Source organism: Prunus avium, chromosome 7 (genome assembly GCF_965620075.1).
Source record: "Prunus avium chromosome 7, drPruAviu1.hap1.1, whole genome shotgun sequence".
Taxonomy (NCBI): domain Eukaryota; kingdom Viridiplantae; phylum Streptophyta; class Magnoliopsida; order Rosales; family Rosaceae; genus Prunus; species Prunus avium.
In genome coordinates, this window is record NC_142290.1 from 26,050,765 (window position 1) to 26,077,460 (window position 26,696).

A 26,696-nucleotide genomic window follows, 5' to 3' on the forward strand; every position below is an offset into this window, starting at 1 on the left:
AAGGGTAGTATATGATGAGTTAGACACATGAGTAAAATAAGAAGAGATGCGGCATTCGGCGCTGAGCAGTAAAGCCTTAAGATCTCCATAGAAAATGGTGATTTCGCGAGCCTGTGCCAAACTAATCTTGTTTTCATTGAAAGGACAACATTGTTCATCACCACAGTTACCAAATCACCTTCAAGAATCGAAGAGCCAGACAAAGCAAGATTGTCGACAATGGCGTTAATAGGATCCAAAAAAATCAAATATGGAGGATGCCACGGACGGTGTGTAGGAGTTCACTTTAAAGATGCAAGATGCAATTATGATTTCGAGAGGCGTAACGCTTCTCAAGAGCTACCTAAGTAGCACGAGCAGACACGGAACGAGCCACGGTTGCGAGAATGGAGTGACTAAGAGAACCATTGATCCATAAGAGAATTCGCTAATCCCCTTGGATCTAGTCTTCATAAGAAGGGTTGATATTATCAGTTGGCTTGCCGTTGTCATCAAGAAGGAAAGCAGCAAGACAAGTAGAGGAATCGTCAATAAAAGAGATGAGACACCGACTCTTAAGAAGATTGATGATTTGGGCGAGCCGAAAAAAGGTAATTGTTTCGATCCAACTTTACAGTAACCACATTGGAAAGGGAAGGAATGGGCAGATCATCAACATCAGAAGAGGAAGAGGCCATAAGAAACACAAAGGATCGAGAAAAAAATATTTTAATCAAAGGCTCTTATTACCATGAAAGATATGCTCAAAGGCCACAAAGAAACAATAGATGTGGTATTATATTTATATTGAATGAGTACATCATATAACAATTACAAGAGTCCAGATAATGACATAACACTACCAAGATAAGTACATGGAGATTACATGTGAGACAATGATGATACAAGATAAGCTTCTAAGGAGACTTAGAGGTTAACGTTTGTCTATCATAATCCCTTTGTCACAACAATTAAACCAATGGTAAGAATATAATAGAACACTGATAAAAGTTGTTCACCTTTTTTCTTAATCAAAAGACATACTTTCATTCAACAATGAAACATAAAACATAAAACCAGAAATATTGGAACCAAACACAGTGTTTCGATGTGACCTCATTAAAACCTTGCTTTTCAATGGAGGAAAATCTGGTCAAGGGAAAAGAGTACCATAACATTGGTTAAAACAAAAAAAAATACAACAAATTACTTAGTCTCCCTATCTTACATGAGCAGATGCAGAAGCCAATTAGGATAACCATTCACCCAACATGAGTTATGTTGATCCCCCAAGCCCTACTTTTTTATTGCATCGGCAACATGATTTCCTTGTTTTGATTGGAAGATCGCGTCCACTATACTCAACGACAACATAAGGCTTCTAATATTATCTACTAGATTTCCAAATTACTCTATACTACAATCAAAGCCTTAAGGAGTGCCACCACTTTTTGTGGATCAGATATGCGTACATTTCATAGTTCCCTCGATGAGACTAGTATCAACCACTCACAAATAATGGCTAGTTCCGTAATAAGCACATCCAACCCATCTGGCCCTTCACAAGCATATACACAAATAAATGGTCCATTATGACCACGAATCTACCCTCCCAATCCCCTATATCAACCCCTCTTATCTAAGGCCCCATCAATATTAGGAACACGAACTGAATTGGGCGGTTTTTATCCACTGTACATAACAAGGCTCCGTTGTTGGCTTGGTCTTGGCCACTTAAATTGTCTATGTAACTCCATCGTTTTGTCACCATTTCCCCCAACCAACCCCCTAGTTTTCCATGAATAAAATCATTTTGAAGTTACCAAGCACACCAACAAATAGCAAGTATAAAATTCCGGCTCATTCTTCAACAACACTTTGCAAGCCTCGTCGAAAAGGTCACTGACAGAATCCCTTAGACAACCAAACGATTAGCTACTGGTAGAATAAGATACACCCCTTGTACAATCACTCTTAAACCTGAGACCACTCTACACTCTCATATAAGTCAGAACTCCATAGTGAATAGAGAAACACTCACACACTTGAGTTGATTTATCTCATTTGATTCCCAAATGAGACCAAGGCCTCCTCCTTATAGAAGCCTTATCTTCCTTCTTTTTGACCAGGTAGGTCGATAGAATGAGTTGTTGGTCCTTCTTTTGTTAAGTGCAAACAACCTTGCTTCACATTGTAATTGCCATTGTAGCACACGTGTGGCCCAGCCCATAAGGGCCATGCAGACTTGATGTCATCCTCATCTTCGAACGGTAGAAAAAGTATATTCCCTTAGCCCAAATACAATCATAACTCTTTAAACAGACTGAATAACGAGGGCTGCCTTTCCTTCTGGTTCACCTCCCCTTAAGGTATGGAAAGTCCCAGAAATGTCTGGATGCTACCGTTGAGAGTCATTTTGAAATTATTGCCTAAACTCTTATGAATCAATATGATAAAGCCTATAAAAGAGATAAATAAGGTAAGACTTATGGCTCTTATAAAAAAGGGATCCTTTATGACAACTCAAGCTAAAAAATTGAGTTACAAAAGCCCTGCGACGAAGAACAAATAGAATTTGTCACCACGAAGCCACAAATTTGGCATGAATGGAAAGTGAATAGATGATGCATCCAAGATCTAATACTAATTAAACGATTGTTCGGCCGAGCAAGTAACCTCCTCACAGTCTTAGTTATTTCACTACCTCGAAGTCATGGCTTTATGTAAGCAACCAAGTGATGTGAAGTGTGTGTAAATGTATATTGAACGAGAAAGTAAAAGGAATTGAAATGAAATGCAATTAATTAAAGTGCGTAAAGTAAATGACGAAAATTAAGTTCATAAAGTAAAGAATTTAAAGACAAATTTGTAATGTGAATTACGTAAAATAAATAATTGAAATGCGAGTGCGTGAATTAAAATGCGTAAAGTAAACTAGATTAACAAGAATGATAAAGATTAAACTAAAACTTGAATGGAAAAACGAGAACGAGAATGTAAGCTAGACTAGTACATTGAAATGTAAAGACGTAATTGAAATCTACGGGAACTCTGGTGAAAAAATAATAATTAGGCTATGGGCAACATTACACTACTCCTAGGATAGGAATTGAAAAGAATTTAAAATGACAAGTTGTGTGTTGCGTCTCGTGTCCTTCTCTCTTTTGCAGCTTGATATTATAAGGGTTTCAGTACAACCCAATTTGGCTAGTAATCAATGCCTTAAAACATGTCATAATTTCCTCCTTGATAAATAACAATAACTTTAGCAGATTGCATCAATTGCCTTGGTTGACTCAAAATGCATTAAATCCCTTGACTCATGCTTGTGTTTAATATGAATAATAATGTTCATTTGAACTACATTCCATCTTGAGCTTTCCCACATTAACTTTGTACTAACCATCACATTGGCATGTGTAGAAATCCTCCTAAGGATTTTCTTTCCTCATTTAAACCTTGGCTAATATTCGACATTCATCCATAGATAATTTCTTGACGCTGGCTGTCTAACGCATTGAGCCGTATTTAAGCTTTCGGCTGCTTTTAGACATTCAATCGCTTTTAGATTTGGGCTTCTAGCCATACCTGTTGACTTATGGGCTCTTCAGCGTAGCTTAGATTCAAATGTGATCCATTTGTCAAATCTTGGGCCTAACCTGACCATATCTTAACTAGGCTCAAACACCTTGTAAGAAACATCTATATACAAAGCTACCCACAATGTGAGCTCTTGAAAATCTTTTTAATTTTATTTGGAGCCATTTATATGATAAAAAAAAATTTTGAGCTCAAAGTGGTGATAGTGAGAAGTTGTGGTGCTTTTTAAAAATTTTTGCAATTATTTTCGAGGCATTTTATTTTGTTTGGAGGTGTTGGACAACATTTTGGAAAATAAAGGTCACAAAAAGAAAAAAAAATTGTTGAGTCGATTATGAGTCCGTAGTATTTCTTGGGGCATTTTTCTGAGCTTCGAGGTATATTTGGAAATAAGAGAAAAATATAACTAAAACTAGTAGTTGCACAATCAGGCCCACCATTTGGCCCTTACGAACTATAGTGAATCTCATGGCTTGAAGGCAATGATACGGTTTAGCATTGAGTCATGTGACGCGACACAATTGGGTGATGTGCGCTAACTTGTTGATGACGCATTAGGAGAACATCGTCATACTATAGTTTGTTGTACATGAGCTTGACACATGGCATCATCTGGTGTGTTAGATGGTTTAAACCGATTGAGAGATCAATGTTGAAGATCATTTTCAAAACTTTTCTAGTCACACAAGTTCGGATGGAACGACAAAGGGTTTGTTTGTGCAAATTTCTCAGGGGAGAATATTGGCAAGAGATTCTTCGCCCTTCGAGCTTCCTTCTCTCTCTTCTTCCTCGATTCCTGCAAACAAGACTGGAGTAAATAAACCACACCCAAGGGGTGTTGGCCAAAGGCCCTCCGATGCCTAAGTCAATTAAATGATCTTGAGAAAAATGAGGAGGTAACAAAAAGGTCGGAGTTTTCTCTACGGTACGAAAGAACCGGGTGGTCGGAGCCGTGTGGGAGAGAGAGAGAGAGAGAGAGAGAGGGATTCGGCTAAGGTTTTGAGTATGAGTTTAGAATTACCTCATGTGTATTGTGTAGCCATGTATATATAGACTCCTTGCTTGGCTAAAGTTTGGGGAATAATCCTTATTTAATTAGGATTATTCTTGCCCAAAAAGATTATATGAATTAATCAAAGAGATTTGCTGGAAATTGGTTCCTTGATTTAGGGAGATATTCCTATCTTAAATCAAAGATAGTTTCCTAATTAAAGATTTAATTAGGGTAATTATTTGACCTAAGGAATATCCTTTTTCCACGTGTCACCTTCTTATTGGTCGCCGAAATATTTGCTCCCACAAGGTTCGGGCGTTTTTTATATTAAGATCTTGCAATGTCATTGAATCATAACCATCCATCTCTTTCTTCTTGCAATGATTTGGACCATCTAATTGAACAAACAACATGGGATATATGGTTGTGTTGCATTTAATTTTTGGTGACATCAGTGGCGGAGCCAGAAATTCTATCAAGAAGGGTCAACTTTAAATAGCTTTATCATTACAGTCAACTTAGTTTTTATAGGGAAAATATATATATATATATATATATATATATATATATATATATAATTCATTATAATGATTAAATTTCAAATTCACAAATTTAATATTTTAGTAAGTATAACCCAAATTCTAGCAACCTAAAAATAATGAAAGAGTATTAAAAGTTGATTTTAGATAGAATGAGAAAATCAAATAAAATCCATGACACACATATAAATGACATATGAAGACATGAAAACAAATATAGATCATATTCATGTTCATTGTAGACAATTTACATTTGTGAGAAGGGTCCATATAGTAAATATAGCTATAAAAACAACTTGGATAACATAGATAAATATAATATCTTCAAAATGTTGAGAAGGGTCAAGTGACCCTTGTGGGCCTTTAGGTGACATTATGCTAATTAATTTGAATCCTAGTCGTTTAATCCTAGCCGTTGAATTAATTTGAATCCTTTTAATTAGTAAATAATTCTAGATTTAATTAACAAATAATTCAAACATGGGGCATCTTCCAACTTTAAAAATAAAAGTATCACTAGATCAAAAGCTAATTGTTATGTTGAGGTTAGTTGTATGAAGTTTCTAGGCTTCGGCCACATGTACTCTCTATATGTTTCAAGTATTTCTAGGTTACTTGTAACCGAAAATATAATCACATTAATCTCTCTAGCCTTATGTTTCACTTTTTCCTTTGTTACAACGGGAATCAAATCTAAGACTACCTTTCACCTCACACCGTCCCCGCTAGACCCCAAACTCATGGAGCAGCACTCTCTCTACTTTCGTTCATTAAATTTTGAGAAACCTTGTTATTTATATCTCCAAGTATATAAATAAGGCTTAAATATGTGACTTAATCTAATATTTGTTATCAAAGTCAAAACAATGATCTAATAAAGTCCACTTATTTGAAGCATGAGATCATATATTCTAGTATGAAATGTTTAGCTCACGTTTTTGACAATTGAAATGTATTAAACTTAAGTTGTGTTGTACCCGTACGTACGTGGCACCAAATGTTTTAACATATAAGAATTGCATGCAGCATGTTAGATCACCTATATATGTATACATTAGAGCTGGACATTTCCACTGATGAACCGGCCAAATTGGCCGAACCAGACCGGTTGGGCTAGTTTGGTCCAATTTTTATTTTAAGTAAATTCATGTGTTATGAACGGAACTAAACCGATCATAGCATTTTTTTATTTTGCTGATTTTTTGCAATGTGAAGTTCTCAAGATGGGGAATCTATGTTATATAAGCATATAGGCTTTGAATATTTGCTTCTTATTATGTAGACTATCATTATCAAAGAAGTTGTAGGGTTTTTGGTATATGTATGGGGGGGTGGGTCGGGAGGGGGCAAGGAAAAACATACACACACAACAACAACAAAAAAAAACCTTTGACCTAAAGCATAAGTGTTTGAATTCCTCTTCATTTAATTATATATTTGTTTTGTTCTTGCCGGAACCCCACTCTAACCCTAATTCCTAATCTTTAATTTCTTTTGGCCATGGTTCAACCCTTCCTCTCGAAACAGACAACTTGATGAATGATGACGTATATAAAAATAAAAAGGAAAAATACAAAAAACTTATGGATTAGGTGGATCAGATCACATCGACGAATTAGTAAACAATTAATAATTATAATTGTGATTGTGATGTGTTCTTAATAATTAAGGCCATCAATTGAAGTAGCTAGGGTTTCTACCAAATCCTTTTCATTGGCTGAGTCGACATTTCCAACCTGAAAATGACATTAAAATGCCAAATAAACCCTAATTTCATTAAAAACATGTGTGCCAACACTTGAAGCATTCATGATCAACATTTTGACATGACACATATGCCATTGACTCTCATTGTTTATAGCAATTAATCCATGAGTTTAATTATAATGAAATCCTCAAGTTGACAAATGTGAACCGGCACGTACGAGCTAGTTGAGGAACTTAGGCATGCATTATGAAAATAATTAAGTAATCTACCAAGAAATCTAGCTATATATTTTATTGGTTGACGTGTGAATTTTTTTTTTTAACAGTTGCTAATTTACTAGTTAATTACCAACCGGATAATAATTTGTATTTGGAGTTAATTGATGACCTAGTTGCAATAATTCACTTGCATTTGAATGGTCAATATATAGTACTAGTTAATTATATGGATTAAGAAAAAAAAATTATATTAGTCCATCTCCCTTTAACTACCATATTCCACTCCACTACTGGTTTTGTTATGTTGTCTTGAGACCTCTTCTCCTTTGTCAGTTTACTTACTACCATATATTTCCAAAATTTTAAGTTTTTTTATTCTAATGAGAAGCAACTCTGCAATATAATGAAGGCTACTACAATAGTTAAAACTTGGCAAAATTACACTTTTCTTCTCTGTAGTTTGAATAATGGGGTCGAGTGGAAAATGGTATTGACTTGCAGACTAGTTGTCTCAGGTTTGAACCCTCATAGCACATTAAATTTAACAAAATCTACCGTACCAATTATGGTAAAGAGATTTAGCGACACAAGACCTCGCACCTGAAGGGTGGGATTAATCCTGGCTCGGGGTTCGGCTTGCCCCTGGCCACAAAGTGCTTCCAACGGGTTTTGAACTCCTACTATTGAGGCACCAAGTAACTCACCAATTAGAAGTAGCAGTTTGCCAACCGCACCACACCTTAAACTTTTATTGTACTAACAAGACAACATTTCTCAATTATATAATTATCTAGCTTCCACAATTATATATCTTTTTAATTAATTTCTCTTTTGAGAATATGTTAGCATATTTATTTACCACGATAATGATAATTGACATGGAAAAAATTAAAAAATTAATGATTGAGCAACAATATGATCAAATTCAATGAATCCTATATATCTATCTACGCACGCCATGAAGAATAGGAATACATATTTGGTTGACTTTTTTAAATTAGAAATGTATATAGGTCAACTACGCACATCTTGTTAGTTGGGTTTGTGTCCTACAGACACCATTTACACACCAAAAAAAAAAAAGGGAAATCAATGAGCATATTCAGCAGAGCCCCACAAGAGACTCAATGCAAATGAAGTTGTTTTATCAATATCATGAATAATTAATCAAAGGGTGTGGTGGCCGAATCTTGTTGCCCTCAAATAGGGAATGTTCCTTAATGGAGCAATTAATTATTCACATAATTTGAAACCAACTTTTCTTCAGAAAACTTTACAATAAACAAAGTAAATAGCAATATGCTTCTTTCTTTTATGAAAATCAAATTGTATTGTTTATATTTGATCAGATTCATGTATGTGTTACACTTTTGGGTACATTAAGTTGGGTTTCCAACTATTAAAAGTATTAGATTCTACCAAGTTTGATCAAGTGTGCCTGATACATGCAGTAACCAATCATAAAGGGTCTTCTGTTGTGTTGTTGATGTCATCTATTAGACCATCACTCTTGGCCATGGGTAGTTTCAATTAGACGAGCCTTTTTTTCCCCTCACCCTCCTAGAGGAGTTAGTTGATTATCCATTTTATTCGACATTTACTAGGCATGGAGCATTGTGTTGTTGACACCAGGACAGTCCTACGTCCATGTTAACATGGGTTATAGCTCAGGCGACTTGATATTTTATAGTCCAAAATTAATACTCATCCCACCAAAGTACACCTCCACACACCCTAAACCCTATCACGATGATCTCTTCTTTTTTTTATTGTTTAGTTAACTGATCCCACAAGTGTGGCAATAAGTAAAATAAAAACTAACCCCACATTAATATTTATTACTCAGCCTTTTTTCAGAAAACACACATTCGTAGAGAACATCCTTAAATTTTTTCTATAAAAAAAAAAATTTACTTTACCTTTTCTAGTGTACATAAAACGTCAATTCATTTCTTATAAATTTTGGCTACTTCTTTTCATTTTTATTTTCCATGTTGACTTGGATGGATTAAAATGGTTCAATTTTTTTTTTCTTCTTCTTTTGTAATGAATAATAAAATGCTTTCAATTCTTTTCCTTTCATGGAGAAGATGTAATCGCTAATTGACTTTAAAATTCGTACTTCAATGAAATTCACTCGTACCGTCAAATTTTCTAGGTTTGTAAGTAAGATAAATTTTAGCCCACCATATTTTCAAATCTTGGGTCCGTCTCTAGTTGACACTAAGAAAATTATGCGAGACTTCCATATACTTGTGGGTTTCAAAAAAGTATGTACTAGTGTTGAATGCAGTATACTCACCAGTACACAAAATTACCTTAATGTAGTGAATCTAGACGAGCATTGAGCAAGGAATTATAAGAACTTCTTATGGAAAAGGTACTAAAAGTAGATAGGCAATGAATTGACATCTTACCACTAATATAAAGGAAAGTTTAGGCATGCGAATGCTTTTAAAATTAAGAGTCTTCTTTTCCTTTCTTGGAGGGATGGAGAGCCAAAATCTGTATTGTACGGGTTGTCTTTTGGGTCGAAATTGTGAGTGGTGAGGAATGTCATGGGGCATCTTTTGAAGACCAAAGTTTCATGCATTGATTTTTGTATGGGGAAATGGTGGAGGAGGTAAAAAGATTTTTGCTAAATTTAGCAATGGCTTTTGAGACTTTTGCTTTCTTTCGATCAATGAGAAGGATAGATGATGGATCCTTAATTTTAGGGAGAAGGCCGATATGGGCCTTCATAATTGCACCCAAATATTTTTTTGCCAAATGGGCCCCAGTAGCGACCTTTTTCCAGTTTCTAAATATAGTAAATCTCTGTGGTTGGTTTTGCATTGTTGTGCAATTTCCTGTGATTTCTGTTTCAGCTGTCAACCGCGTTGAATGGCAGGTTTATCCTTTCCGTTTGGCTCAACACAAATTCCCATTTCAGATTTCAGAAGATCCACTTCTCACTTGGCTTCTTACCAAGGGTGGCCAACTGCCTATTGATAGAAAACCATGTTTGTCTTCAAGTTATAAAATGTCTAAAATGACTATAAAATGACTGATTCGTGTTTGGCATATATCTAATTGACTATAACATATTGTTATTGCTTTTGGACATATTCAACATAGATTGGCTAAATTTGGTTTGTTTAAAGAAGTTTCGTTGATTTGGGTTGAGGTGGATCCTAATTTTATTTAAGATGCCCTTTTATATGATTCATTGGATCGGGATCAATTTCATGTCCCCCGTTGTACTTCTTGATTTTCAATAAATGTGTCATCGTGGTGTCGAAATTTTACTAAAAAAATCTTGTTAATTAGTGCTTTGTTTGTAGATATGTAGCTCAAGTATTTAATGTGCACCATCAAAAAATCAAATTTGAGGCATCTGGTAAGCAAATTTGGGGATCCAAAAGAATCATTTTACACGTTATATTATGTACATTAGCAAGGAGTCATGTGTCACATAAACCAAGGAGTCTAGATCCAGAAGGAACTGGGCCACGTAGGTCAACCTAAGCTCATTACATGGGTCCAAATTAAAGAATAGAATGTGTGAATTTCTTAATTTCATATCGGTTTCACATTGCGGTTTCCTTACAATTTATAAAATGGATCGAGGTAGTCCTTCCATTTGATTCAGATATATATTCAAACTGCGAGATGGATTTGTCGTTTCTCAAGACTATCACGAAGAACTTAAAGAGATGGTGGTTGAATGCTCAATCTTATGCCTCAAGGCAAGTGACTCACCGAACCGACATCTCATAGTCTATACTCTTAACATACAATTTCAACTTCAGCTCTTCACTTCATGACACCATATATGCTTAACTCAGAGTAAATTCGAAGAATGAAATGTAGATTAGAAAACGAAAAGGATCGATTCCTTCAAGAAATCAAATTCTTGATAAAACCAATCAAGAATTTGACCTAGATATAGATGCATGAAGTGTATGAAATGCTAGATTTAGATTTTGAAAAATGAAAGCAGATTTCAAGAACAAGTTGAAAATCTCATTTCGAAACCCCGTGAAGTGACGGCTGCTTCTTAGAGCATCCCTTTTTACTAAACATTAATTACCTAAAATCAATGCACCTTGTGGCCAATCATTGAAAAAAGACTTGATCTTAGTCAATTAGGGTATATTTCCACCACATATGTCCCTAGCGGACCCCAAAATTGGCAACACCAATACCTCTTGAATTAATGGGCGACCTCATAAGTGTGCTAGCTATACGGCTCATCACAAAGAGTATAATGATTTACCAAAACAACAAGAAGATAGATAGATTAATAAAGGAGTCGATTTTTTCTAGTTAAGTTGCTTTTTTTTTTTTACTAATTTATTTGGATAAATTTCCTCCTCCAATTTCGCAGCTTTCGCTTATTAGCCCTTGCACAATACCGGCGCCAATTTTCTTGTACGGAAGAAGCTGCCAAATCATGCCAATGCTGTAATTGAAAATCCTCCAAGTGACGAAGCTCCCTCCTAAAATGCCACCAGAACTTAGCAACAATAGTCTTCAAGTCCTTAGCCCTTATAGCAAATGCTTCAACTTTTGTTTGGGACTTGAGAATTCTAGTCGACATGGGTAATTCAGAAGAGGGAGTAGATTTTAGTGCCCAAATTAAAAGTTCTTCTCCATAAAAATCACCTTTCTCAAGCCACTTCGTGTTTGAGGAAGTAATTGTAATTCCACCCTTACTACTACTAGGTGTAGGTGGGTAGCTCCATGCGGTGCCTTGTGTGATGAACATCATCTTCTCAAGTGGTTCCCCCTCTGGAACAATGTAGCTGCCCTCGTTATAGGTCTCCAGCTTCAGATGCTCGCTGATTGCTTTCAACACTTTGTCATCCATATTTTCAAGCATCGACACCTACCAATCAATATCAAATACATTAATTAAATTGTTATTGTCAAACGGTCACTCTGCAATGCAATAGATTTCACTGATCCGAATCATCTAACTTTTACTACTCCACATAAGTGGGTGAAACATATATCTTTTTTAAATGATCTTTTGAGCACAAGTGGGTGACACATATAATTGAACCGCAGGCAATCCGTTTTGAATCTCGTCACAAGAAATCTACACGCACACACAAATATATCTTCATGCAATTAATTACTTTTGAATTTGCTAGTGAATTAGCATAATACTCACTTTCTTTAGTGATGTCAAGCGGAGAAGGCTCATGATACCTCTTCTATGTCTCAAGGGAAGAACAGCGAGGATATTCTCCACATCAACATCTTTGTTTTCTTGAAGGTGTCGTTGTACGTTTTCTACGATTACCGTCCTGAGATGTTTTTCTGTTCGGCCTGAAACCATCTTCAGATCCTTAGGGAGGTCGTTTTTAGATAACCATAAATCGATCTCTGGACTTATCAGCTGCATCTTCCTTCTGAATATACGCTCATCTGATCTTATTTTCTCCAACTGCACACTTAATGTCTATTCCATACAAAATGTAGGTTCAGTGCTTCATTGTAAGAACTACCAGAAAACACACACGCATTCATGCTAAATTAATATAAAGATTCAGCACCAATAGAATAGTTACCTGCAAAGTTGCATTGAGATATATTAAAAATAGCATCATGCCGCTTAAAAGTGTAAAAACAGCAAAGACGTTTTCCCATTGGTTGCTACTGCTGGGCTCGAGGTTTTGCCCTAAAGAACTGAAAAAGTGGAAGGGATCAATATGTCAGACGCAAAAGTTTGGTGTAATACTAGGAACACCGACTTATTACAACAATTTTTAGACACCAACTGATGATGTGACTGTGTTTTACATACGAAATTTTTTGAAAATGTCACATCTGTTGGTGTTTAAAAGTTGATGTATATAATATTATAAAAAAGATCAAGAGCGGAGTTTTCCAAACCTCAGATTTCGTAAACCCCACCAAAAGCATTGCAATAACTTCCTCGAAAAATTTGTTGATCTCAGCATATCAGATTGAACAGCGCCAAGAAATATACCGAAATCGAAGAGTGTTGCATTTTGTGGATTTGTAGGGCATAAAATATTTAGAAGCGTGACATTTCTAAATATATTATCATTACAATCAAAATTAGTAGATTCACATCCCTTTTCACGACATCCATATTCCCAGCAAGTTCTCTCTCGTTGAATAGCGAAAAAATACCATATGCCTCCAAGTATCTGTATGATCAACAAGGTAGTTAATGATCTAAATTCACGGAACATTCAAAAGGGTATGAATAAAAAATTATCAACTCCATGAAAGGGAGAAAAACTAACATTAATGAATCCTAAAGAAAAAAGCCTCAAATTTATGAAATCAAGGTAATTAGCATCAAAACATAAAAAGGTCCTAAAGTTGGTGCCCAACGCTCGCTCAACACAGTTTCATATTGAAAGTCAAGCATATCATGGCAGAGAAAATTCAAGCAGATGATCCAGATACATGTGTAATACGTATATGTGTGTTTGTATATATTTGGTAATATAATCTACATAATAAAGATAAGCATCCCCTCGTCTTACACTAGTGATTAGTGATTCTTAATATTTCTTATAATTCATAGATGCATAGTTAGATTATTCATTTACAGAGAACCTAAGCTCTTTCGGAGAAATCCGACCTAATTAACCATTGATAAATCAACATTAATAGTCTAAAGTTGAAATGATTTGGAAGAGTATACTGAAACTTACATGGCCAGCAAGGATGAATGGAAAGAAGTTGAATACAGCTTTAACCAATATTCCTCCTCGAGTCTGTATACTGGGAGTATTGCCAGATAGATAGATGCGAAGAACTCGTGGTACATATTGAAATAGAATAAGAGAGTTCATAAACATCCTTATCAAATATCTTGAGCCTTTCCTTTTTGTAAAAAATATGAAAAATACTACCTGCGTACAATGCAATATTCGTTTTAGCCAAGAATTCAATCTAGTGTGGGTACTTTTCCTACTTCAAATATACATGTCAAATATTGAAAAAACTGGAAAATAATTTAGTCCAAGAAATTCTGGTCTTACCTGTGGAACGGGGAGAACAGCAAAAGTGTCAATTACAATGCATGACAGCAAAATCTTCTTCGCTGATTTAACTCTTTCCAAACGAAATGTGGCACCATTTATTGATATCTTGGACGTGACGTTGAGTTGATAAATTTGAAAAATAATATCGACAAGATAAAAGAGATCTGTAACAGATCGTAAAGCAAGAGCTATTTTCTTCAGGTTTTTGTCCAACTCCAGACACTTCATGTCCTCGTTGATGACAGGAGTGTAGAAGAACAAAGGATCCATCAAAACAGCAAACACACATGATATTACAAATATCTTGTTCCATATTGGAAGGAGAGGTCGAAGAAACTCCTTTGATATTTTTAATATCTTCTTCCATATTGAAAGGAGACGGTCGAGGATTTCTTCTTTTAATGACCTCCGGCGTGCCGGTGCACTGTGTGTGAGAATCGGTCTCGGCCTCACCTCCTCTATTAAGTCCCATCCTGGTCTTACCTCCTCAATTAAATCCCAGTCAGGTACTTGAAAACTGAAAAAGACACAAGGAACATGAAATTGCACATCGTCAAAAGAAACATTAGCTCTCACATGATTAGTAGTACTACTCCATCTTATGGACCATGCTCCTACCAACTTTTAATACCAATCATATGGGCGGATCCAAAATTTTGAGATTTAAAACTTCAAATCTACGTGAGTAACCAATCCAAGAATACAAGTTTAAAACCTAAACTCTGAAGGGTGAGTGTGCACTCTAAACTAGTCAAATTTGTGAATGAATGGTATTAAAGTTGAAGAGAAGTGAAATTGATCAACGAAAATTATCAATACAAAAAATAAATTAAGAAATTTTTGAGTAATTTGATTGACCACATTTTCGTCTGAATTTTATCATGTTCCTTAGCATATTTTAGGTGGTTAAACAATTAGGATTATTTGGACCGTTGAAATAAAATTCGTAATGCACTTTAAAAAGTATCTCTCAATAAAAAAGAACTATATTTAAATATCAAAATTATCCTTATATATATATATGCTCTTCACCCTCTAAAATTAAATTGACATAAAACGATTGATGACCCAAAACTACTAGTTAGAACCCAGTAAACAAGTGGGCGTTGAATTCAATATATATGGGCTTGGCCCTTGGACCACTTTACAACAATTATTTGTATTTCTGTGTCTTTTTGGGGGATGGGGGTATCACGCTGGGAAAAAAATTAACCCACCTCTCTAGTAGTAGAAGCGGTATGTACTATGTAATCAGTAAATGTGATACAAATAATATTTACAATTAAGCTTTTGAAATAATTACATGTTAGTTCCTTCCCAAATAATTACATGTATACCGTATATATATATATATATATATATATATATGAATTACTTTGAAAAGCCACTGCAAATACCAAGTCCTATTGTTTGATAAAAATTTATTTAAATGTCAAAAATGAAATATGTCAAAGAAAGAAACTAACCTTAACACAGTTGTTTCATCACATGGGTTGAGCATATCTGAAGCTTGTTAATCATGCAATATCCTCTGAAGTCTGAACTATTAACAAGAATAGTAGGAAGCTTGCTAAACTAGCATACTGCAAAAACGAAATAAAAAACACTGAAATTTAGAGTAAGTATGAAGCCCTGTGAACCTGGGTTTGAAGAGATGATCCATTTAAAGAAAGAATTTAACTTACAATAATTGAAGCTCATAACAGTGGCAGTAAGCTTCTAGAGGTACAAGGTTGATGAGAGAGAGAGACAGAGAGAGAAGAAAAGAAGAGGCAGAAAATTAATCTAGAAAGTCCCCTTGGAACCTCATGAGGAGAGGGACAGAACTGAGAATTTGAGCTCAAAAATGGTTTATAAAAACGAAAAATGAACAGCAAAAGAGTTGACAATTGGCCATGCCATGAGTCTTCCTTCTTTGTCTTCTTATATCAAATACAAATACCATCTTATGGTGCTTACTACTTATGCATTATTTCCGGACCCACACTCCAATTGACTATAAGACCCTTGCGTCTACTCCATCAATAAGATAGCATAAAGAATTTTTCTTCTTCATCATTGTTTTAATATAATCATGTGTTTATTTCTCTCATCAAATATTTAACATTAATAATTTAATTTTTTAAAATTATGGCGTTGCATTATTAAGTCGTCAACTTTGCAATTTGTAATTTTTTTTTTCATGTCACATTATTAATTCGTTAACTTCTTTACATCAACCAAACATGTAACAGGAACTTGCCATGGCCTTCATGATTCACTGTTAAGTGGACAACGATATATAATTAACATTTTTAGAACATTAGTCATGATTTTTTTTTAAAAAGACTGAAGATATGATCATTTGATCTTGCTTCAAGGATTATGTACTGCAAGGACCAATTTTAACAAAAGAACTGTTTTAGTTTTAGGGAGGAGAATAGAGCTCTCCTCAAATGTAGGATGCTAAAAAATGGTGAGCCAAAATAAGGAGGTGTTCATGGAGCTGAAATTTGCCCTTCAACTCTCTATTTTTACCAAGGACCGCCCTTTACGGCAATGCGCTTAATTTGCTTCATAACAACTCCATATAAAAGGCCTTGGAAGGTTCACCTTTGAATCAAGACATCTTGAATCAACATTCAACAACCCTCTCTCTATCTCTCTTTTTCATAGGCGTGCGCATACACACACACAAATCAAGATGGAGCGATCCGGACGTATGTTTTCAACTGTCTTCATCCTCGTCCTGCTCTTTGTGGCTATTGGTATTTTTCTCTTTCCTCATTTTAATTCTATCTTTATATTTAAATAGTGGTATATTTCTTTCAAATACTAAAAGACGTTTCAAGTTTGAATCCACCTTCTCTCGTTAATTTATCGATGCATGTTTGGCAGGGACGGGTCCAATGGTTGTTGAGGGCAAGGTCGCAACAAAGGAGAAGTCGAGGACTTGTGAGTCTTTGAGCACGAAATTTAAGGGACTTTGCTTCCGATCAAGCAACTGTGCAAATATTTGCAAAAAAGAGGGCTTCCTGCAAGGCAAATGTGCTGGCTTCAGGCTGAGATGTACATGCACTAAGAAATGTTAGTGATATAACACGCTAACTTATTTTGGTGCATGGGATTGAGAAGAATGAAAATTTATGTTGCCCTTTGTTTTTTTTTTTTTTTTTTGGTTTAAGAGAATAAATGACTAACCCTAATATAAATTTTGGGGTTGTGTCCTTGTTTTTGTTCTTATGCACTAACCGGGCGTGAGTTATTTTGTAATCAATAAAATAAAAATAATAATATCGTCCATTTCTTAATGCAATGATACTTTTTTTCCCCTATAATACACAAATGTGATCTTTCTAGCATTATTCTAAATTTTTTTACCAATGCGTTAAATGTTGATTATGCTAACATAAAGTAATATTATTAGGCTCTCTCCGTGTATACATGCTTAGGCATGAGCTCAAGTTCTAGGTATACAGCTACATGAACTCTACGCATTGATTTTGGTTAGAAGTTCAATTTTCTAAAGCGTTAACTAGATATCTTTGTTAATTAACTTTTTTCCTCGTGTACCTTCAGTTTAGTGCTATAAGCTTGTAGCTTACCTCTCTGCATTTGCTTTGTGTTATACGGCCACATTTGAATAAGACTAATACATTTCTGATTATATTATATTGCATGTACTGGAATTACTTTTATAAATGCATCAACTAGTACTTTTTTTTTTATAGAAGCGATATTTTATTTTAATTTAATTTAAACTACGAGAATAAAAATTTGAACTCGAGTGCAGAATAGAGCCGTGTTCTAACCAACTTGGCTAAGCCCTAATACTTTTGTATTTACTTTTATGCTTCAAACTTCCAAATGACTTCAATACCAGATGGGCTGAGATATAGAGTTGGTCAGGGTGTGTGCTAAAAGTGCAGAAGAAATTGAAAAAGCCTAGCCAGCCCACAACTGTGTTATTCCCCTAATTTCTGTAGTTTCAGCCCAAACGACCATTTTACAGTTGTGTTTAGGGAGGTAGGGTTTAAATTGGTGATTGCAATACATTTCCATTAATGCTTTAAGATTCAAATTATGATGCGGCAAGTGATTTGTACATGTCATGTCAACTTAGGTTTTTATCTCCGCAAGTATGGATTACATTACTTTTCGAAAGTTTATCGAGTTTCAGCTTTTACTAACTAAAGTTTATTTTCGTTTCAACTTTGTACCCATATCCTGTGAGATGAGATCCATAATACCATGGGATCTATTTGGGATCCATTGGAGAAAAAAAAAACAGAGAGAGGAAAAACTCGGGAAACAAATTGGGTTCTATATTTATGTGGCATCTTCTAAACATATAAAACAAAAGACGTAGAAAAGTATTGGTTACACAGGCTGTAAAGAAAAAATAAAGCACACAAGGGTCCCCCCCACCTACCTAGAACTCAGAAAAGGCCATAGAATTCCAAGAATCAATGCCCATTTTACCTCATAGGCCTTCTGATATTGGTCCTAGATTTCTCAAAACTGTTGTGGAATATTAGACAGGCTCCGGTAAAGATGGTGAAAATGCTCGACTTTTAACATTTTTTACTTTAAACACCAGGTAACTTTTCTCTACCATTATGCAGCTTTACACCATCTAATAAAACTATTTTTTTGTAGAGTGTTTAAATGTTTAAAAGTTAAGAGTATTTGCCCATGTATCCAAAGTCCGATTTCCCATTTCCAGTATCGCTTGTATGAAAGAAAAAACAAAAGAGTGGAAATGTTTCAGGATCATTTGCAGCATTCAACTCATAATATTTGTTCTTTAAGCAGAGCAATTCAAAGGAAAGGAGATTTAAAAATAATAATAATAATAAAAGATTAAGAGAAACCCATAATTGCAGGAGCAATCTTTGTCTATACCCATTACTTGAATTTTCTATTGGAGTAAAATAGAATCAAAGTTAAATTAAACCAACTGTCCCTGTTTTTCCCTAATCATTTGTGTCACTGTCCAAACACGCCATAGACCACATGCATTTATATTGGTTATGCTATATAAAATATGCAGATGTAGGTAGTTGCATAAATTATTAAATCGCTGTCACCAAATTCCAGATGACCATATAATAAATACTGGAACAGATCTACGTCCATAAAATCACACCAAACCAGAGAGATGTTGAAATTTAATAAGACCACATTCTGTGGTTAGCCATCCAAAGTGAAGTTAGGTAGCCTATACTTTGTTGGGAAAAAAGTACTACTTTAGTTGGCAATGGCAAAAGCATACTCATTATGCATCATTCCCTATTGGAATGAAAAAAAATATATGCAAAACATTCAAGTTTGGCAATTACCATTGATGGTTCATAATCATCTCTTGTCAAATTGTCAACAATTTCACCAAACTTTCAATTTGAACCACACACTCAACTCTACACATGATACCGTAACTAACATCCTCACCCCTAACATGTCAATTAGTTTGGCAAAAACAGAATATTATCTATACCAAAAGATCCATGTGTAAAAAAAGATGTAACCCATCAAGCTATCACAAGAGAGGCACCAAAAGTAAAAGCTCAACCTGATGAACTTAAACGAAAAGACGAGTTGAAAGAAAAATACTACAGATGCAATTAAGCACATAATGGTTCAGCATTCCAATCACAGCCTACAAAATTACAAATGAACATGAACTAGTCGCCTTAAATTAAAGTTTTAAACAGAAATCCTATTGATGGCATAATGAACTGACAATTTTCAAAAACTACCACCTTCAAGACAAGGTCATACATACATCATACCAGAACATGTTCTCCATGTTCTTCATTGCTGCTGAGCATTCAAAACAAAACGGCTCAATGAGGTGCTGCATCTTCTTCATTAACTTAACACGAAATGGCGGAAAATAGAATGTTGTGCCACTCAAAGGCAACTGAAGATAAAAGTCTTCCTCACAACATGCAGTCAGTTCTAGCCGGCAACCTCCTGAAGAAATTCAGCGGCACAGAAGGAAGCTTATGACGGAATCTTGGGTGCCTCAACACATAGAATCCAGCGAGAAGAGCCACAACCTGGAATGGTGTAACATACAAAACAATGGCAGCAATCAGACAGAAAAGCACAAACAGTGATGTTGCTCTCGGGTCTCTCCAACTCAGCAAAGATTGCAGCCTCTCCCCTTGAGTAGCCAAGTCACCAACCACTGTCTGGATTCTCCCAGCAATACTCCTCAACCTATCATATCTCATCCTTACTATGTCAGAAGGCCGTGAAGTAGGGAATGTATCAAATTCTTCATCTAGTTCATCAGGATGTGCAGAATCTGCGTGAGACAGACGAGTGTCCATGTGAGGAGGATGCCTTGGTCTCCATCTATAATACCAAACTCCAATCAAGAAGAGGTAGAGGAAAATTGTAGGTAATATGAGCTCTGGGTACATGACCAGAATTATAAACAAGATGTGGATGAGTACAGTTGTGATGGGGTTTTTCCAAGTACAGATCTGATCAAACCATTTTCCAACAGCAATTACCCCACCCAAAACATTCATAATCCTGAAAAAGTTAGCTTTGCTTCTTCGCATACTCCACATGTGAGAGCCCACATCCAGCATATACTCTACCACTTCTTTCCTCAGTGGTGGTTCAGCACGGCTCAGCCTCATTGATACAATCTGAGTGGCCTGGTGCCTCAAGCTATCGAGCTGGCTTACAGTTAATGGATGAATATAGTGCATTTTTGGCAACAGTGGCTGGGAGTACATGTGCATCATGTTAAGCAAAGAAGAGCAAGTGAACCTCACAGCCATATGAATTTCACCCATCTTCTTTACACCATTTGGGTGCAGAACTAAAAGTGGGTACGAGTGTGTGTACACCCGATCAGTTTCAAGGGTGGAGAGACGAATCCTTACCTTCCCAATTCTTGCATCCCTGGCCCCTCCAGCCTTATCTCCCCCGTGCAAATGACAGTTATCAAATACCCCAATAGTTATGACAGTACAAGGATCAAAAACTTCCCATGTATATTGCTCATTCCACCTGGGAGTAAAGCTATCAATAATGGTTCTTGTTCGAACCCACTTCTGCCCATATTTCGCCACACAATAAGCATCTGTTGTACCCCTCCCATCTTTCGTCTTCATTGGCATCAACCCCTGAGCATTCAGAATTCCCACTTCAAGAACCCCAATGCTGGACTTCCACAGCGGTTTTGCTGTTGGTCGAAGATCACTACTATAGTGTGTTGATTCATCAAGAACATGGTAACCACCTTCCAGACAGATCCTCATATGAATTCTGCTTGCAAACTTAATTTCCTTCTTCTTTTCCCCTTCTACAATAACATGTTTCTCAAGATTGTGCCAACTAGTATTCACAGGTTTATGATCATACCTTCGGGTCACATATGGCAGGGGAATTGCACACCTTCCTAGAACTTCATCTTTATTAGGCGCTACTCTGTCCTCCACACTCAAAATCAGGGGCTCCTCAAATGGTTCTGATGCTACGAACATTAAATCTTCATTCCACATGGGATTTATACTCCTGCTTGGAGAAATCCTAGTTCTCAAAGCCTGATTTCCCAGGATAGCCTTCACAAAAACTTCAGGATACCTACCTTTATCACTCGGTTGCAAATCCTGAGCTTCAATCACATTAACCCTCAAATACCAAAGCTTAGGAGAGAGATACACCTTTGACCGAATATTTGAAAGACTGTCAGCTCCACTAACTGTAGCAGCATCTGAATGCCATGCTTCAGGAAAAGCTTCATCTGCTTGGGTGCCCATCCAAACAGCCAACATTAGCTCTCCCCTAACCTTGTCCCCCTTCCTATCCTCCAATCTATACCATTGTGGTGCTAGAGGACTATCAGGAGGTACCCGTTTTGGAATCTCATTCAGGTCAAAAGAAACACGACCCATGAAATCATCCTTCACAACATCCTTGTCCTTCACAATGACCTCAAGAACCGACGCCTGAATCCGATCTTTCGAGAATGCAAAAACCTGGTTCCACTCCGGATTCGATTTCTTCTCGAAATGTCGGGTTGCACCCTTATAATTTCCAAGCCTAACTTCAACATAAGGGTCACAACTACCAGTAACATCTTTCGCGGGCAAGTCCTTTGCCTTGACAACCCGGACATAGAGATACTGCATCTGCTCAACGAGGTCATAGGTGCTCGTGAGCTTATCACCAGAGATCCTCCCCCCACCGAGGTGGGGTTTGGTCTCCTTCAAAGCAAAGTCTTCTGGGGGTGGTCTCTGCATCTTGTGGGTTCAGAAACAGAGAGACCCAAATGGCAAAGATTGAAGTTGAACGGTTGGATAGAATAAGATTAACTGTTTTTGAATTAATTCAAAAGTTCCAGGAACCTAAAACATCGGAAAAAATAGTTTAGTAGCCGTTAGTTATAAGGAAAACCAAAAGCCAAGCCACCTAAATCTCGGAATATTCATTAAAAAAACCCCACTATCTAAACTAAATTAATAACACGAAACAGGGTGTTATTGTTAACTACAAATTACCATATCCATAACTCAAAACGAAAAGCCATCTGAAACTAACAGTACAAAACATTTCATAAACAACACTAAATCAGAAAGAATAACTTAGATCTTTAAACATTGGATGCATACATAACAGAATATCAAAGTTCCAAGTTTTAAGCGTAACCTTCGTAGCGGCGGAGAAACCCAAGCTTCAGATCTGAAACAAAAAACAACCCAAAGTTACAAAACACGAATAGCAGAGTGCGAGACTCGATGTGTTTTTATATATTGTGTTTGGCTACCGAGAAAAATGACGAAAAGCAGGAAAAATTGAACATGCTTCGATACTAATAATTTTCCTTTTCTGCGACCACCGAAAGCAAACATATCTATGACTAAATCCAAAACATTACTTTCCTATTCGGAACTTAAAATTTTCAGTCTCCAAAATTTTTTCTTTTATTTTCATCAGCTTTCCCAGAAAAAAAACACAAACTGAGGGCAAGAAAATGAAAAAACAGAAAAATAAACAAAAGTGTGAAGACAACATAAAGCATCAGAAAGAACCCTAACAATGTCGGCGCAGGGGAATGCTAAGCGGTTCAGAGAGAGAGTTTACCTCTTGAGAAGGAAGAAGACTCAGCAGGGCTTCAAAGAAAAAACCCAAAACCCAAAAAAGCTCATCATTTTAAACAAACGAAAAAGAAGAGGAAAATAAATGAAAACGCTCCTCCTCAGATTGAAGCGGTGGAAATGGGTATCATTGGGTTTGGTGAGGCTGGAAAATCAAAAAGATAAGGACGAACTAAGAAGAAGCAATGTTTTGCATTCTAGAGAGAGAGACTGTAGAGAGGTAGAGAGGTAGAGAGAGAAAAGTTGAGCGCTTTTGCTTTTGGGTGGGATCTGTTGAATATGTGAGAGATATACAGAGAGAGACTAGTCAGTCTTTTTTTCCTTTTCTTTTTTTTTTTTTTTTTTTTTTTTTTGCTTCTTTTGCTTTTTCTCACTGTGTGTTTGTGGGTCTGGTGCTCACTGAGTGTCTGGTGGGGTTGATGAGGTTGGAAAACGGACTGGTCAAGCATGTGTATGAGACTGTTGTCGGACCTCGCACGTGTGACACCATTTGTTTGTGATGGGAATTGGAATAAGAAGGGACATGCTGCACAACACTACGGAATTACAGCAGATTAATGTCTTTTTTCTCTGTTTTTATAGAGCACTAGATCAGTTATAAAATATATATATATATATATATATATATATATACTTAATATCTTTTGAAATAATAAGCCTATATCCTAATTGGTTGTTAGAGTGACTTGTCATTTGGCATTGCGTAATTATGTGGCACATTCAATGCACAGGTGCGTTGTTTTATCAACGGCCAAATTATAACCCTTTTAATCTTTTAACTCGATAGTTAAAAAGTGTAGTTCATCGGTGTAATTATGCGTCACATTCAACGTACAGATGTGGTGTTTTATCAACGGTCAGATTTTACTCTTTTTAACTCGGGAGTTAAAAAGTATAATACATTGGTTGTACAACAAAAGGACTCATAACATTAACCATATTGAGAATGGGTTAAAGGTTGATGGAAGGTCTTTTCATAGTGTCTTTGGATGCTCTGTTGGACTATTTAACCATGTGGGGAATGGGATCTCTATGTTGTGATTAGACTAGTTGGCAATTGGTTGGTTTTAGTTCAGGTGGAGTTTGTTTGGGCCCAGTGGAGTTTCCTATGGGCTTTTTTTACAGTTTGAGGAGAATTAGGTTGTTATTTGCATATCTTAACAAGTTTGTTAAGTATAGTCATTTTCATTTTGACAGTCAGTTTGGATTTTTTTTATTTTTGGTTGGTAAATATGAGAGCGTATAAAAGATAACTTTCAAAATTCAAACATGAGAGATATGAACAAATGCATGATCTTTTTATAAAAGTACTCGCGCCTGAACAACTCAGTTTGGATTTAATAGCAATAAATTTGGTCCACAATAGTTAATGAAATATTGAATGGAAGAGCAAATGCATTTTAAAAATACCTGGACCATTTGAGTTACATTGAATGGGATTCATTCAATTTCAACTTGGATGTTGATTGCTCTATGGATTTTTCAATAGGGAAAAAAAATATATGTATTAAAAAGTCAAGCATGGAGGGAGCCATTTCTCTATCAAAGAGGGACCATGAATCCCAATGAATGAGCATATATCTCCTCGGGCCATGTATTGTAATTTGCACGTGTCTCTCAGCTAACCTGGTTGTACAGAACTTGTATGAAGCCATGGGTCATGGAAAGCCATCCCTTATTATGAAGACAAAAGGGCTTGTAATGATTTGTCACGTCCAAGGTGTCTTCCACGGCCAGAAGCTCATATTCCTTTGCTTTTGTGGGATACCAGCACATGACACAGCTGAGCTGAAGTCGCTTGGACAAATATATGCGTGTCAATGGAGGAGGGCATGCATGACCTTGCCAAGGGCACCCTTTGCAATGGCCAACGAAACAAGGCTTAAATGTATGGATGCATAATATAATTAAGATTGCACTTTATATTTCTTGGTTTTATACGTGTTTGAAATAGTTAAGATGTTGATGATTTTGGTTTCACATGATGATACAAAGTATGAAATAGTTGATGTTTTTGTTTTAACTTTCAAATTTGAAATCTCAAGTATAAAATTATAATTTGATTAGTGTTATTGATGTGTGTGGGCGCTTGATATTATAATTTGATTAGTGCTATTGATTATGGTTTGTTTTGGGTATTAATGTGTTACTAGTTAATATTGGCATGCTCACATGTTCATGATGATTGATTTATTACACTTTTATATGCATGCGATAGGTAAACATAAAAATTATATTAAGAATTTCATTATGTTATGAGATTTGGTTGGAGTTCCTGGGTTGAAAAAGAAATTATGGAAATGAGGGTAATGAGGGTAATGGAAAGGATATTTTGTGTAGTTGAGTCAAACTATTGGTAAGGGCAATTCCAGCAGTTGACATGACAAAGGGCAAGTACTATTCAATTTTTTGTTTTTTTCACAAATGATAGAGAAAAATTAAACTTGAAAGTGAAAAAAATTTAGAGTAGAAAGTGAAAAAAATATTGAGTAGAGAGTGAATAATAGTTGGAGAAGGAGAAGATGTATGAGGATTTGTTGTTAAAAGTGAAGAGTAGGGATTGGTATTTATAGAAAGAAAAAAAATTCAGTAATTTTTGGGGTTTTTTTATAAAAATTTTACGAATTTGTTTCATTATATTTTGCCTTGAAAAATTCCAAGGCGTTGGATTGGATGACAAAACGAATCGGAAGGACCAAAACATGCCACATGGCATAGATCCGTTGGGGGAAAGCTGACGCGTGCGCAGCAAATTTTTTTTAACGTTGGCGTGTGCACGCACCAACGGTAAAAAAATTTCAAACCCGCCTGCTGACGTCACGCTGGCATCAGCAATGACGTTAGCCGCGCGCCTTCGAGCCAGCCTAGGCTTGTGGACCCTACCAGCTGCCCAGGTGAAAATGGTACTTAGGTGATGAGGGGTAAATTTAACGAAACAAATAAGACATAACAACACAACAATCAAGAGAGCACACAGAGCATGCCACAAAGTACCTGCAGCCCTAGAATATTACTAGTGACAACTTAGGCATTCAGAAGGACCCGTCAATCTAGGCATCCCCTGTGCTAGCAACAACTATGGTGAAAGTGTGTGAAGTCATCATTATCAAGTAAACAGCAAACAGCATATATAGATGACTAGTCAACCACCAAGAACACAAACCCAGAAAAATTTACAGATATGCAAAACAGAATTTGTTTACCCACCATTGGGAAAAACTGGGAGTCATCAACCGACTAGGCAATCCACTAAGTAGAAAAAGATTCTTACAAAGGAATACAAGCAAGCTCAAGCAAAACCTAGATCTATTTAGGAAGATGAGCTATATATACCTCCTTTGTGCAATCTTCTTCTCCAACTTAGCAAAGCTTGAAGCTCAGTTCTTCATGGCAATGGCAGCTCCTTCTCCAGCTCGTTCATCCCATGGCACTAGCTTGCAAGCTCCATCTTAGACCGGAACCAAAATTTGGATTCAAGGGAGAATAACCAATTTCTTCAAGAAACCATACTCTTGAAGAAATCAGTCTTGAATCTGACCTAGAT

At 36.1% G+C, this 26,696-nt stretch overlaps 3 protein-coding genes across 5 annotated transcripts; 1 reads left to right on the forward strand and 2 right to left on the reverse strand.

Moving 5' to 3' along the window:
* Positions 1 to 11,209: 11,209 nt before the first annotated feature.
* On the reverse strand, positions 11,210 to 15,944 carry LOC110746784 (cyclic nucleotide-gated ion channel 1). Of its 2 annotated transcripts, none has more exons than XM_021947028.2 (8): positions 15,737 to 15,944; positions 15,518 to 15,634; positions 14,049 to 14,568; positions 13,719 to 13,919; positions 12,922 to 13,202; positions 12,597 to 12,714; positions 12,197 to 12,487; positions 11,210 to 11,908 (listed from the first exon to the last, which is right to left on the reverse strand). In XM_021947028.2, the coding sequence occupies exons 2-8, from the start codon at positions 15,550 to 15,552 to the stop codon at positions 11,369 to 11,371; spliced, it is 1,986 nt and encodes a 661-aa protein (XP_021802720.2). In that variant the 5' UTR covers positions 15,553 to 15,634; positions 15,737 to 15,944; the 3' UTR covers positions 11,210 to 11,368. The 2 variants fall into 2 exon arrangements, with proteins under 2 accessions (XP_021802720.2, XP_021802721.2); XM_021947029.2 differs by having other exon boundaries at positions 15,518 to 15,657.
* A 721-nt stretch (positions 15,945 to 16,665) lies between these two features.
* LOC110746786 (defensin Ec-AMP-D1-like) lies at positions 16,666 to 17,368 on the forward strand. The gene is made up of 2 exons (XM_021947032.2): positions 16,666 to 16,798; positions 16,929 to 17,368. The coding sequence occupies exons 1-2, from the start codon at positions 16,735 to 16,737 to the stop codon at positions 17,120 to 17,122; spliced, it is 258 nt and encodes an 85-aa protein (XP_021802724.1). The 5' UTR covers positions 16,666 to 16,734; the 3' UTR covers positions 17,123 to 17,368.
* Positions 17,369 to 19,628: 2,260 nt separating this feature from the next.
* On the reverse strand, positions 19,629 to 23,423 carry LOC110746788 (Calcium-dependent lipid-binding (CaLB domain) plant phosphoribosyltransferase family protein). Of its 2 annotated transcripts, none has more exons than XM_088244024.1 (3): positions 23,139 to 23,423; positions 22,704 to 22,736; positions 19,629 to 22,402 (listed from the first exon to the last, which is right to left on the reverse strand). In XM_088244024.1, exon 3 carries the CDS (start codon positions 22,295 to 22,297, stop codon positions 19,973 to 19,975), a length of 2,325 nt encoding a protein of 774 aa, XP_088100150.1. In that variant the 5' UTR covers positions 22,298 to 22,402; positions 22,704 to 22,736; positions 23,139 to 23,423; the 3' UTR covers positions 19,629 to 19,972. The 2 variants fall into 2 exon arrangements, with proteins under 2 accessions (XP_088100150.1, XP_088100151.1); XM_088244025.1 differs by having other exon boundaries at positions 22,667 to 22,736.
* Positions 23,424 to 26,696: the final 3,273 nt, after the last annotated feature.